The sequence below is a fragment of the Thalassophryne amazonica genome, chromosome 19 (assembly GCF_902500255.1).
Source record: "Thalassophryne amazonica chromosome 19, fThaAma1.1, whole genome shotgun sequence".
NCBI classification, from domain to species: Eukaryota; Metazoa; Chordata; class Actinopteri; order Batrachoidiformes; family Batrachoididae; genus Thalassophryne; species Thalassophryne amazonica.
Window position 1 is genome coordinate 52,309,745 of NC_047121.1, and position 13,507 is coordinate 52,323,251.

Sequence of the window (13,507 nt, forward strand, 5' to 3'; positions counted from 1 at the left end):
ATATCTGCAGGGTTCAGCCGGTCCACGTGGTGAGCCAGGACCCGCAGGCCCAATGGGACCACCAGGTCCACAAGGCCCCAATGGACTGTCTCTACCTGGAGAACCTGTAAGTCTGCAGACACTCGCTGCACGCAGGGCGTCATGGGCTCAGGCATGAACATAGTTCCCTGGGATGATTAAGGATGTGTAAACACACATTTCTAACCATCGTAACGTTAACAAAAGTCAGTCAGTGAAATAGTGCTTTACAAATTTAAAAAACTCAGTTCATACAGAATTTAAAGCACAACAGAAATGATCTACAGTAAAACCGAGCCTCTACAGATGGGACATGAGCTTCATTTGAAAAGTTTCAAGGGATCTTAGATGCACTGGGAGTTGATTTCACACTTTGGGAGTCACAACCTGAAAAGCACTGTGGCCTTTGATTTTCACAGATCAGGAGCCAGCAGCCAGTTAGATGCAGTGATATAGAGAGGGATTTGACCATATAGAACTCTGAAAGGGATCATCAGAATTGTAAACCGAAGTCTGAACTTCATGGGGAGCCGGTCCAAAGAAGATAGAATCAGGGTCACCTGAGACGTCTTAGAGGACCTCCTGAGACGTCTCGTTTGTAAACCATCCAGAGAAGACTTGCTGAGGCAAAAGAACAACAAGTTAGCCAATACTGCCAAATGTGATGAAATGAATGCATGAATGACTTTTCCAATTCAGATCAAGAAGCAGTGTGACGGAGGTGGGCGATGTTCCTTTAGAGGAAACAACAAGTTTATGTAAGACAGCACATGTGGTTATCAAAGCCGAGAGCCTGGCCAAATGGAATACCCAAATTTCTAACTGTTGAATGAACTAGTCATGACGGAGAGCCAATATTCTCAATCACTATGGGAACAAAGTCATCAATGATAATTAGCAGCCATATAACATTAACATTGTCCTGAAGAACATTTAATGTAGCTACATGCTGAGGTGTAAAGGAGATGTACAGCTGAATATCATCTGCATAGCAGTGGTATGAAAGCCTTTCAGAAGTATGCAAAATGTGGGAGCAAACACGAAACAAAATAGGTCCCAGAACGGAACTTTGGGGGACACCATAGGACAGAATGGAAGAAGAGGACATCAATTTAGCAGCAGCACAGACAAACTGTTGTCAGTGATCAGAAGAAAACCACCCGAGGATGACCCATGGGATTTATTGATTAAATTATTCTTTGAGATTTATTAAATTAACTGAGTAATAAAAACATATTGAGACTACGTTGGTAGTCTGAGTAAGGATCCTATTATTTATTTCTTCATTTGTGTTTTGAGTCCAGGTGGGGGAGGAACTATTCAGTCTGACAGAATTTGTCCAAATAAACAGTAAAATGGAAGCTGTACTTCATACTGAAGGTTTAATGGTGTCACAAAATTGTTAAACAATCAGACTACAGTAAACATTTGAGTTTAGCACCAGAGGACACATTTGTTCATCCCTCATGGTTTCTACTGCATTATGGGAAAAGCACTAAAAACATTGTTCTCGGCGGCAGGGTGGTGCAGCGGTTTGAATGGTTCCCTGCCAGCAAAAAGGTCATGGGTTCAAAGCCCTCCATGGCCATTCTCCATGTACATCTGGAGTTAGGTTGGGGAGGGCGTCCGGTATAAAACTCGTGCTAATTCACCATGTGGGCATGACAGCTGGTGGGTGCTGTGCAACGAGGAAATGCCAGAGGCCTTTGGTTTTAGTGTCCTCGTTAAAGCGCCCACTTCCCATGCCTGCAGACGTGAATTCAAGTCCACTGTGTGACTGGCACAACTCAGGTTGCACGTACCCACACCGCATCCACTGCCCTCGAGCAAAGGAGGGAGCGGAAGTTAGTTTTGCTCAGCAGTGTGAAATTTATACACAATATGTATCAAGAAAGATCTGATAGTTAAAAGCACATTGTGAAAAATGTAAAGCTCACAGTCAGAAAGTGAAAGAATAAAAATACATGAAATGACAGTGATGATGATGATGATGATGCAGAGGGTTTTGGAGATGTTTACTCCAAAAGGGCAACTGGATGAGAGCATCGACCTCATCACATCCTCTGAAGTTCTGAAGTCAGACGATTGTTTAGGTTCAGTTATATGTCATAACTAAACTGAACGTTTTGTCGTTCCTGTTGATGAAGTCATTCAACAAAAAGTAAAACACTGCGTTTTAGTTGTTATAGTTGTTATAGCTGCTTTCCTGAGGGAGCGATTTGATTTGTTGTAGCAGATCGAGATTTACAGCTGTAAAGTTCCAGGACGTGTTTCCCTCCTAAGGTGATCTCTTACTGTGTCCAAACGTCCACTGTTGACTCATTTTCATCCCACATGTTCTCCTCACAGCCTATTAAATAAATTACAATCACAGACTTAACCTATAAAAGAAAAGACCAGAGTCTCGTTCCTCACAAACCTATTTTTCATGCTTCACCTTCAGGGTCGACCCGGACCAAAGGGAGATGCTGGAGACCCGGGCCTGGCTGGTCGGCAAGTAAGTCCTCCGTCTCCCTCTCACAGGGTGGTTTGTGAACAGGAAACAGGAGACGCCCCCGAGAGACTCGCTTTGCTACTGGAGTCTGGATCCGGTCGACTCTGCGAGATGGAAACCACACTCAGAGTGGGAGGGTGGGAGGTGTAGTGTGCCCTCCCCACTCTCCAAATCCACCCTTTGATTGACAAGCTGTAGGCCAGTTAAAGTCCAGTTAAAGTCCGAAGTACAGACGAGTGCCACCAGAGGGGAAACAAAACATTGTTCTTCTCCAGACTTGTAACAGAGGAACTAATCACTGCTTTTAATGTCTTTGATGTGTATTAAAAGTGGGCAGGTTTTGGTTTGTGGAGAAATTTAAGAAAAATCACTTCCATACTTTTTCTGCTTCCATTACTAAATTTTAAAATCTTGCTTTTGATGGTTCTTGAAACTATTAAGTCCATTAGAAACACTCAAAAACAGTTCCTCCAACTGTCTGACCCACCTTTAAAATCAGCTGCATCTGGGTCTGGACCAGCACAAGATATACAGCCAACACAAGATACACAGCTAGTGCAAGATATACAGCCCACGCAAGATACACAGCCCACGCAAGATATACAGCCAACGCAAGATATACAGCCAACGTAACATATACAACTAACACAAGATATACAGCCAACTTAACATATACAGCCAACTTAACATATACAGCCAACGCAAGATATACAGCCAACGCAAGATATACAGCCAGCGCAAGATATACAGCCAGCGCAAGATATACAGCCAGCGCAAGATATGCAGCCAACGCAAGATATACAACCAATGCAAGATACACAGCCAGCGCAAGATACACAGCCAACACAAGATATACAGCCAGCGCAAGATATACAGCCAGCGCAAGATATTTTTAACATTTTGGCCTCAATCTGAGAAGTGTGTCAAACTGAGAAGACAAGGTAGTGAAGGACTGGGGTTTCATTTTCCACCCTAAGACCACTATACTGGATTATTATTATTTATTTATTTATTTATTTATTTTTGCCTTGACAAAGCAGAATCCACATTAGTGATTGGATTCTGCAGAGACAACCTCATTTCTGCAGAAACATACATATATAACCATCTTCTATTTGACATACGTGTCTCTAGATCAGTGATTTTTCTGAATCCAACAAGGGGTAAAAGTCTTTTTTTTTCCTTCTATCTCTTCTCAACTTCTCACCATCAGAGGATCTGTTGTCTGAATTTGCACTTGTAGCTGTTATGATGAAAATGTGCACAGTTAAAATGTCACTTTATCACAGTGTGACTTTTTTTAAAAATGTAAGTAGGACTACCAGCTTTTGAGGGTAACTAGGGTCATCTTCAGCCAGCTCCCATCATTCAAAGGGAGGAACCCCAACAAATGGTTATTCTGGAATCTGAATACTGAGATTCAGATATGGGAGAAAGACAATAAAATCACCGGAGATCACTTTATTCCAACGCACAATCACAGTTATTCCAACAAACTGTATGTTTCTGTGCAGCAACAGACAAGGAAATTATTTCAGTTTTAAGCAACAGGATGGGATTATTTTTGGCTTCATTGTCACTGGAAAAGTACATATTTTCTTTTCATATTCATTCAGCAGTCACGTTTTGGAGCTATAGAAGACTTGTTCTTGATCATTAGCGTTTGATTACATGTCTGCTTTTTTCCAGGGTCCTCCTGGACCTCGGGGTTCTCTTGGCCCTGTTGGACCAGGCGGCGTGCGGGTAAGCGCTGCCTCTAGGCCTGTTTAGTGCACACACAGTGTTCAAAGCCTACAAATAAACCAACACATACTTACGTTCTGCACGTGACCACCAACTGAACAAACAGGAGGACGATCACACGGTGACGACGTGTTCACACGTGTACCAGTCATCAGAGTCGTGCCTACACTGTTAAAAAACAAAACAAAACAAAAAAAAAACAGTCTACATCCACACCGGTGCTCCCCACTGTGATGTAACACTTATTTTTGTTGTTTGGAACCAGGGCCCACCAGGAAAGGAGGGACCATCTGGACCCAGAGGCCCACCAGGGCCCATGGTGAGTGTTTGTCAGTGTGTCTTTATGTTGCACAGAAAAGACCCAAATAAATATTCCTCAGCGTGCGCTTTATTTCCTGATATATCTACAACAATTACTCCTCTGGCTCCACGGTTGCGCTCTGCTGGAACAGCGCTATAAAAGCAGACTGCAGTCTTGAGAGCGGTGGAGACATTTCATTTTCTCTTTCTGTGGTTTAAAGAATTCTTAGTCTGCTTAATCGTGCCGTAATGCCAACAGGCTCCGTGCCAGCGTGCCATTCACATAGACTATACCATTGTGAGTGAGACACTGGCTGGTATTTGTGTGTGTGTGTGTTTTTTTTCCATCGCCACTTAAGTGCTGTTGGCAGGATGTGCCACATGCTGCAGATGGCAAAACAAAAACCACAATTTAAAGCTTGTTATGTGGCCCTTAACAGGGAGCAGGAGTTAAATGTTGTAATTATGTTTACCGTGCAGCAATTCAAGACAAACATTACACTTTTTGTGTTTTCAGGGAAGCCCTGGTAATCCAGGTGTCCCCGGAATTACTGGAAAACCAGGAAAACCTGGAGAGCGAGGAAACCCGGTAAGTACCGGGTATCAATGCCTGAAACAGTTTGATAACTCTACAGAGAAACGAGGATCACTGAGACAAATCTGCTGTCTTGAGAAATAATGTCATTCATGTTGGAATTATACTCTGGAGAAGTAACTGTACTGACGTTACTGAGGGAACCACCACAACACACTTGGCTGCTTTGACCGTGCTGGTTGGCCTGAGATGCTTCTATGCTGATGACAGCCTACTTCCTCTTTCAACATCAAACATGAGCTGCAATCTAATTTTGTTTCCATTAAAGCAGAGAAAGATTCTGTTCACTGAAAGAATAATCAGCAAAGATCTCCACTGAATGATGTGACTATCAGTTTGAGATTTGGATGCTAACTGGTGACCTAAGGCTCTGGTGACTTTAGTGCTGGATTGACTCTGTGCCAAACCGTTATTTGGGAAGACTCAGATGAGGAGAAGCACGTGCATTGTGATGGAGCCTCAGCTAGGACATTTTGGACGTGTGGCACATTTCTATATGTATAATTCCACACGTAGGTACCTCAGTGTTGAGGACCCTAGCAGCTAAAGCCAATATTTCACCTGTCTGTGAGAGATAGACGGTTACTTTCAAGAGGCGGGAATGGACTGGTTGCCTGTCTGGGTGGTTGCCATCCAGGACTGAGGGCAGTTCCATGGTGTGGTGGATGTGGCGACATGTGGCACCAGCACAAGCTCCCAGACTTGACTTGACTCATGATACAATATGATATAGTTTACTGTCCCATAGGGAAATTTGTCTCAGACTCTTGGACGCTTGTCGTAAAGACATGCGTGTTGCTTTGTGGTCACACAAGGACATGTTTTAAAACTCGTGCATAAGGTTTTCACTTGGATGTGTTTCATGTTAGGTAATACAACTTGATGAGTGTTTTTGTTTTTCTGAGAATTGCATAGAAATAATTTAGGGGTCGTGTTAAATGTTTGTCGGTGACAGAGAGACCTGCACTGTGCTGTGATCTTCACATTTATTTCAACACTCAGGAGAACTGACCTGGACTTGTCCTACGTCCAGTGGATTATACACTGAATAGATACTTTTTGCTCGGTGGTGCAGCGCTGGCCTGCAGGAAATAGTAAGTGTTACTACTAATAATACTGCTGTTTTCTTTCACAGGGTCCTCTTGGCATGAAAGGAGAGAAAGGGGAAAGGGTATGCAGTACGACACATATATACAGTATATGTATGCAGTACAAGAGCAATAATAACAATGAAAATGGCTTTATTTTCCAGGGAGACTTTGCTTCACAAAATATGATGCGCAGCATCGCCAGACAAGTTTGTGAGCAGCTTGTGAACAGTGAGTGGAATGTTCTGAATCATTTCGCGTAGATTTTGAAGTAATGACAGAGTAAATATCCAAACTGTTTTTATCTCCTCCCCCCAGGTCAAATGAGCAGAGTTAACATGTTGCTCAACCAGATTCCCTCCGGCTACCGCAGCAACTCTCCTGGACCACCGGGTCCTCCTGGACCTCCTGGAAGTCCGGGAAACCGTGGAGAGCCTGGACAGGCTGGTCAGACTGGTTTCCCTGGAAATCCAGGTTCACCTGGAAATCAAGGAGAACGAGGTACTTTAACGGCTTTTACATACTGAATGTTTAAAGACGTCACACAGCAGCAGGAACAACAATAAGTGATAAAATCATTGAAGGACACATTGACACAAGGTTGAACCAATGCAACCCATGTGTCCAACCAGTGAGAGACAGTGGAGAGGTCAGGACGTGCGCTTGTCCTGAGGCAGGACATGGGAGAATTTGTAGTTTAGGCTGATGGAATGAAATGATTGAACGTGGTGTTGGTCCACTGTTCACTGAGTGACAACACGTCTGAAGTAGCTTTTGTGACATTTTCATAGAGCAGTTGTTGAGTGATTATGGTTGGTGCTTCAGTTCCAGACTTGACGTCTCCTTGTAGCTTCTCCTTCATAAAATGTCATTTAAGTTATTTTTGAAGGCACTCTAATGTTTCGGGCCTGGCTTCCAGTTGTTCTAAAAACTGTGATTTCTCCTCTTCTTGATGGTTTGTGTAGGTTTGCCAGGAGAGAAGGGAGAGAGAGGACCTCCAGGAACTGGGATCAGAGGACAAAGAGGAGCAAATGGACCACAAGGTAATACAGTTTCATATGGGTCCCATCCTTTGTTAAATGGTGCATTTTAATTAGCAGTGACCGCTGGAGACACGCACAGGTTTGTTTGTTTGTTTTTAATCCGGTGTGATTTCAGACTGTTCTTGCGTCAATCAGCTCAGATTTCCCAGAGACAGCTGCTTCACCTCTTTGTGAACCTTTCTAGGTCTCCAGTAAGTCTAATTAACATGACTGGTTCCAGACCCGTGCTTACCTGGTCCACAATCAGCAGAACTGTGTTTTTCTTCATTGCATGAAGTTTTTTTTTTTTACTGCACAGAACCCTCAAGTATTTCCTTCCTTAAAGATCTACGTCTTAAGTGCACTGAGCTTCTTTAAACAATGCACATGTTCAAAATATTATACAGTAAATGGAATTATATGTTCATTAGGGAGGGATTATGGTGTGTTTAGAAGACCCTGAATCAGCCTTGGCCACAGTGGAGTTCAGGAATTATTGTCAAACCTGCCATTACCTTCACACCAGATGTTTTGTTTCCCTCCATCCACCGTTATCATGGTTACTTGGCAACTACTGAACAGATTTTCACAAAACCTGTCAACTGGATATATAGTCTGTCCTGGGATATACACTTTTGAAGCCCTTGCAGGAATTTGAAAACACTGTATGTGATGGACTACTGATCTGTAGGCCGAGATTTCAGTCCAGGTGTGAGTTCCAGGCTACATGTGTGTGTCCTTGGACTTAGGATTTTCTCGTAGTGTTTTCAACACAGTGGGTCAGCAGTCTGTGTTCATTCAGCCAATATGTCGTCCATCGCACATTTATTTGTCCAACTTGCTTATTTGTGGAAGTTAACAGTCCTTTTTGTACACACCACAAACTCGGGGCTTCTTGCATTAATCCCCTATTCACGTCTCAGTCTGTGTCCATCTGATGATTTCTTTTGTCCAAACGGCATCAGATGTGAGCCGACATGTTGTCCAACATGCTTATTTCTCAATCTTGCTTATTCTCTGAATTTAAACGTCTTCATGTTAAGTAACAGCCCAGGCTGTGCTGTGCACATGTGCTGCACTGAATTCCTGTCCATTGTTAAACTCACCCTCAGGGAAACACTGTGTTTAAAAAATAAGTGCAACTCGTAGATGTTTTTTAATCTTCAAGAGGCATTTTAATGTCTTTTTCAGACCAGTGAAGGAAAAACTCAACCATTCCTACCCAAAGTGAGCACCATCCTTTCACCACCGTTCAACAAGCCTGCAGATGTTTTCAGTCCAGCTGGTGGTCCAACAGTTGAAGTCCGACGGACCTTTTTTTTAAGGCTAGAAGGATGTAGATTCATAAAGACCATTAATGTTTCCACAAGTTAAACTGTAACCCTGCCGTGTGTGAGCTCCTCTTTCAATTCATCACCACCTCCCTCCAAAATATTTTCTTTCTTTGAGTAAAGAAACTGGTTTAAAAACTCTCTGGTGGTGACCAGTAATGATTCTGAACGCAAAAGTTACTGCTGTTAAAAAAACAAAACAATGCCTTCAGTAGTATTACTGGAAAACAAAATACCAGAGTTACTACCCACTGATGAGTAAAACTTCAAATGAGGCTGTTTCGTCATATTTAAAAAGGCCGTAGACGTTTGTTGAGTAGCTGACATCCGTCCTGGTGTCTCTTAAAGACTCTCCGAGCTCCGCGGCTGCTGTTGCAACACAACAGGAACTGTCCTTCTAGCAGGAACTATGGCCGTCTGTTTCTGTGAATGAAGTGAGAAACAACTGAATACCAGCAGGAGAAGTCTACTGGATGACTCACTCGTGTGTGTGTGTGTGCACGTGCGTGTGTGTGTGTGTGTGTGCACATGCTTTCTTTAGTGGCCTCATTGATAACACATGGGCTCAGTTTAGGCAACGCGAGAAGGAAAGGTGGGGGGGGCGGGGGGGGAGATGGGGGAAATTCCTTCTTGAGTTTTTGCCGTCTAGACATACGGGGCCAAGGAGGGGTAACTCTGTTCCATGCGGGCCCTGATACCCCTCCCCCCCTTGGGTCAAGCGTCTTAATGTGGACCTTTGAAAAATGTAAATTACAGTGCTAACAGCCCTCGTTACCTCAGATTTACGAGTGATGTCAGTGGGGTTTTTGTGCTGATTTCTAAAGTTTTTCGACAAGGCTCACGTTCCGTCTCCTGTTGCAGGGCCACCAGGCGAGTCGAGAACAGGCCCACCGGGTCCTTCTGGTTCCGCTGGGCCACGTGGTCCTCCAGGTCGCCAGGGTTCTCCTGGGGTCAGGGGACCACCAGGACCCCCTGGCTACTGCGATTCGTCTCAGTGTGTTGGCATTCCTTACAATGGACAAGGATACACAGGTACCATCACCAGTGACTGACACCTGCATGGCATTTCACCACACAAGAAACAAAACGTGTGCATGCCAATTACATTTCCAACACTTGCTTTGTTAATATGTGGACATAAGAATTTAAGTGTTTCAGAGATCAAACCTTAATACGAGGCTTCAGAAGTTTAATGGGAAGCACAATCGATGGGTGTTTGGTAAATTTATGGCCTAAGGTAAAAGGAGGTTAATTTGACTCTTATTCAACATTCAAACACTTTGCTCAGCAGTTGCGGATCAAATTTCAGAGTTCTGGTCCTCCAACATTCAGGACAAAAAAAAAAAAAAACTTTCCTATCGAGCTTGAGGCGGTGTTCTCATGCACGGCCTTGAACCCCTGGAAAAAGGTCTCAGCATCCACTTCAAAAGTTGAAAATTTGGTGTCTTGAAGACACATGGAGCTTCTGCTCTCAGCGAGGTGTCACCTTGAACAGTTGACATTCTTTGAAGATAACTTGGTGAATGCTTTCTTGGAAGATGTTCAGCTTAGTGCGAATCGATCACGCTGGCAGCTTTGTGCAGATGATACCAAGGATCTTGCCAATGGGTTCGTGCCGTGCTTGAATTCAGCAGCTGGGTTTCCTTCCTTGGACAAGAAGTGGTAACAGAGTATTGGACCTTCTTAGATAATAAAACTTAAGATTGAGGTAGCAGATGATTGTGCAGGAAGTCTGTGGGCACAGATGGGCTCAGGACTTCTGAAGAAATCAGACAAGTTGAAAATGAACCATTTCAGTCTGATATTTTCCAGATAGCAGTGGAGCTTCGTAGAACTGTGGGACTTTGAGGATGTTGTCCCAACCATTCCTTACGTCTAAAGGTCGATAAAAACTGATTTAGTACAACATTAATGCGAACTGCTGAATTTTTTTTTTTAGCATCAAAGCTGTTGATTATTTTATGTTCATGTATTGCAGCTTCAAATCTCGTCTCCTTGTTCCTCAGGCCACTGACTTATCAATACCCCCCCCCCCCCCATTATCCAATCAGTCAATGCATTTGAGTTACAACATTGAACTGGCATGTTAAAAAAAAATCTATCTCATGTAAGATCACATGATGCACAGTTATAAAAAAGGTGCCTTTTTCCACAGTAAAGACTGATCCTGTCTGAATTATTTTCAGGTTTGGCATAGTAAAGGTTCTAGGTCGCCTGTGCCCCTTACACTCTGAAGTCCTGTTTCTGAGATGTTTGCCCATTCACTAAGGGCCATGTAAGGATAATCACCATGGATCTAATTATCGAACATTAAAACGTTATAAAAGTCAAAGCAGAAAGGAGCGGCCTGGCACTAACACCACCTCACAGCACGAAGCTACAGTGAAGGCAACCTGCTGGCCTGTTTGCATCTTGAACCACAAAGCGTTGGGGGAAAAACAGAGACAGAGCGTTTCAACGAAGGAAGGAGCATGAAACAAAAAACACCCAAAACTTCTACTAACAAAGTGGATTTCATAACTGAAAAAAGAAAAAAAAAGTGTGTTCATGTAGAGGTGATGTGTGTAAATAAAACTAATTTTTTTGCTTTGTAAATGATGTATGAACCACAAACTTTTACTAAAAATCATGTTAACAACTGTACTGAGCTTTTGCCTCACAGCTCTCTGCTTACTTACCACCAGCATCACCTCCGTGTGTCAGCAGCACTCTGGGCCTTATGTCCCAGAACCACCTCAGAGTTAATCCTAACAAGCCGAGAGGTGCTTCCCAAAAGCATCGTGCAAAGACGTATGTGTAAATGACCGAAGCTTATTAGGCACAGTGAAAGGATTTAGAATTGGACACAAAAACAACAGTGTGATCGGCCTCGAACATGGTACAAGGAAAAACTACTTGGTTCTAGAACTTTTTTCTTTCTTGGTTTTTTCTTTTTTTTTTTTTTTTTTTGCAAAGCTTTTGGGAACCACGTCTGTAGATTAAAAATGTCTGTGCAGTCAGTTCTGTGACTGACATGAAGATACTTTTGGGAAGACGCGGCCGCGGTTCAGATTGAAGCATGTTCCATGTGAACGTTCATATCAGGTGTTCTGCTGCCATTTCGTTGTGTCGTTTGGTTATTTTACTTGTTGTCTTGTACCTTGAAGGATTCTGTTGTAAATGTCATCAAAACATTTTGAAGCAGTTTTCTGTTAGTTTTGGGTATTTTATATTTATATTCCAAGCTTAAAAGAGGGAGAACGTTCTTCCCGGAGAGCGTCAAAGCAACGTTTGACACAGCTGTAGCATATTTAAATTGTGCATGTCAACGGTTTGTTTTTTCATTGGCCATCCCCAATATTTTCTAGCACCCCGCTACCAGCCTGACCCTGCGGTGGTGCCTATACCAGCGGAGCCAGCGGAAGAATTTGAGACAATACAGTCACCCGATTACTCACGAAACCTGCGAGGAAAGAGGTCACTACCACGACACAATACAAAGAGACTAGCATCAGGATGAAGCGGTTTTCAGAAAGAAAAAACTAAACAAATAGTACTTGTGGGTTTGACACCCCTGGTTATATTGAATTTATATATATTTTTGTCAACATGAGAAAGTTTAGCGACGTGATGATGAAGTTATGTGTTGGTTCTTTGCAAACCTGTGTGCTCGCTACATGTCCCACTAAGTGTCTAACTGCAACTAATCACGATGTGACAATCAGCCCAAAGTATGTTACCGTACATATGTTTTCAGACACGTTCACACTGCTCATGTTGTTTCATACTTCATCACCAAAAAAAAAAAAAAAAACCCTGACAATTTTATTCCCAAAGATTTGTTGATTCTGATGTTTTTGTAAACCAAATGATAATCTGATTTTTGTAACAAACCAAAGTTCTCAAATTGAAATGTTTGTTACATTTGTGTTTCATTGTTAGTTTGCTTTTGCCAAAGGTGGATTTGCATGTTTGTGTTGTATATTTACTGAGGATCTCTAAGGCGAAATATCATTTGTTTGTGTGTTTGTATGTTTCTTCAATCAATACCTTCAGTTGGGATTTGGTTGTGAAACTTTGGCCATAGAATTGCTTTTCTCATGTTGTAACTGCACAATTTGTGAATTCCACAGCCTTATTTTCTTATTTATTTCTGAAACAGAAGAGGCATTTTTCAATAAAACTACTGAAAATGTAAGATTTTGCTCGTGTTAATTTTTTGTTGTCCTGAACTTGAATGAGTTGAAAGAGATGCAAAATACTCTGATATAAAATAGTTTAAACTACAGTCGGACATTATGTGTACACACACACACACACACACACACACACACACACACGGTTGTGTTTTTAAAATAGGTAGCTGACATTTTTTGAGGATGGTAATAAATTGTGCTGTTTCTATAATGAGTTGGAGTGCGAATCCAGATTGTAATTAATGTCCATTGTTCGCTGTTGTTAGTTAATATCCCAAGTTTCTCTAAAAATATTAGTTCTATCAATGTTCGGTTTTGGCGCCGTTCATCTTTGACCCAAAATACATAAACATACCAAATGACAAATGTCCCTGGTTTCTCAAAGCCACACACACACACACACACACACACACACACACACACACACACACACACACACACCACACACACACACACACACACCACACACACACACACACACACACACACACACACACACACACACACACACACACACACACACACACACACACACACACAGAGGCCACTTGTCTTTTAATATATACAGTAGTGTTCAGAATAATAGTAGTGCTATGTGACTAAAAAGATTAATCCAGGTTTTGAGTATATTTCTTATTGTTACATGGGAAACAAGGTACCAGTAGATTCAGTAGATTCTCACAAATCCAACAAGGCCAAGCATTCATGATATGCACACTCTTAAGGCTATGAAATTGGGCT

General features: G+C 42.4%; 1 protein-coding gene across 1 annotated transcript in view; it reads left to right on the plus strand.

Annotated features, from left to right (window-relative positions):
- Window positions 1–12,768, plus strand: part of LOC117531770 (collagen alpha-1(XII) chain-like) — a 136,737-nt gene extending 123,969 nt beyond the window's left edge. The window contains 11 exon segments of the mRNA XM_034194907.1: window positions 11–106; window positions 2,462–2,515; window positions 4,202–4,255; window positions 4,521–4,574; window positions 5,073–5,144; window positions 6,286–6,321; window positions 6,403–6,469; window positions 6,557–6,739; window positions 7,204–7,281; window positions 9,453–9,623; window positions 11,939–12,768. Coding sequence (XP_034050798.1) covers window positions 11–106; window positions 2,462–2,515; window positions 4,202–4,255; window positions 4,521–4,574; window positions 5,073–5,144; window positions 6,286–6,321; window positions 6,403–6,469; window positions 6,557–6,739; window positions 7,204–7,281; window positions 9,453–9,623; window positions 11,939–12,090 — 1,017 coding nt within the window. The 3' untranslated portion in view covers window positions 12,091–12,768.
- The last annotated feature ends 739 nt before the right edge of the window (window positions 12,769–13,507 follow it).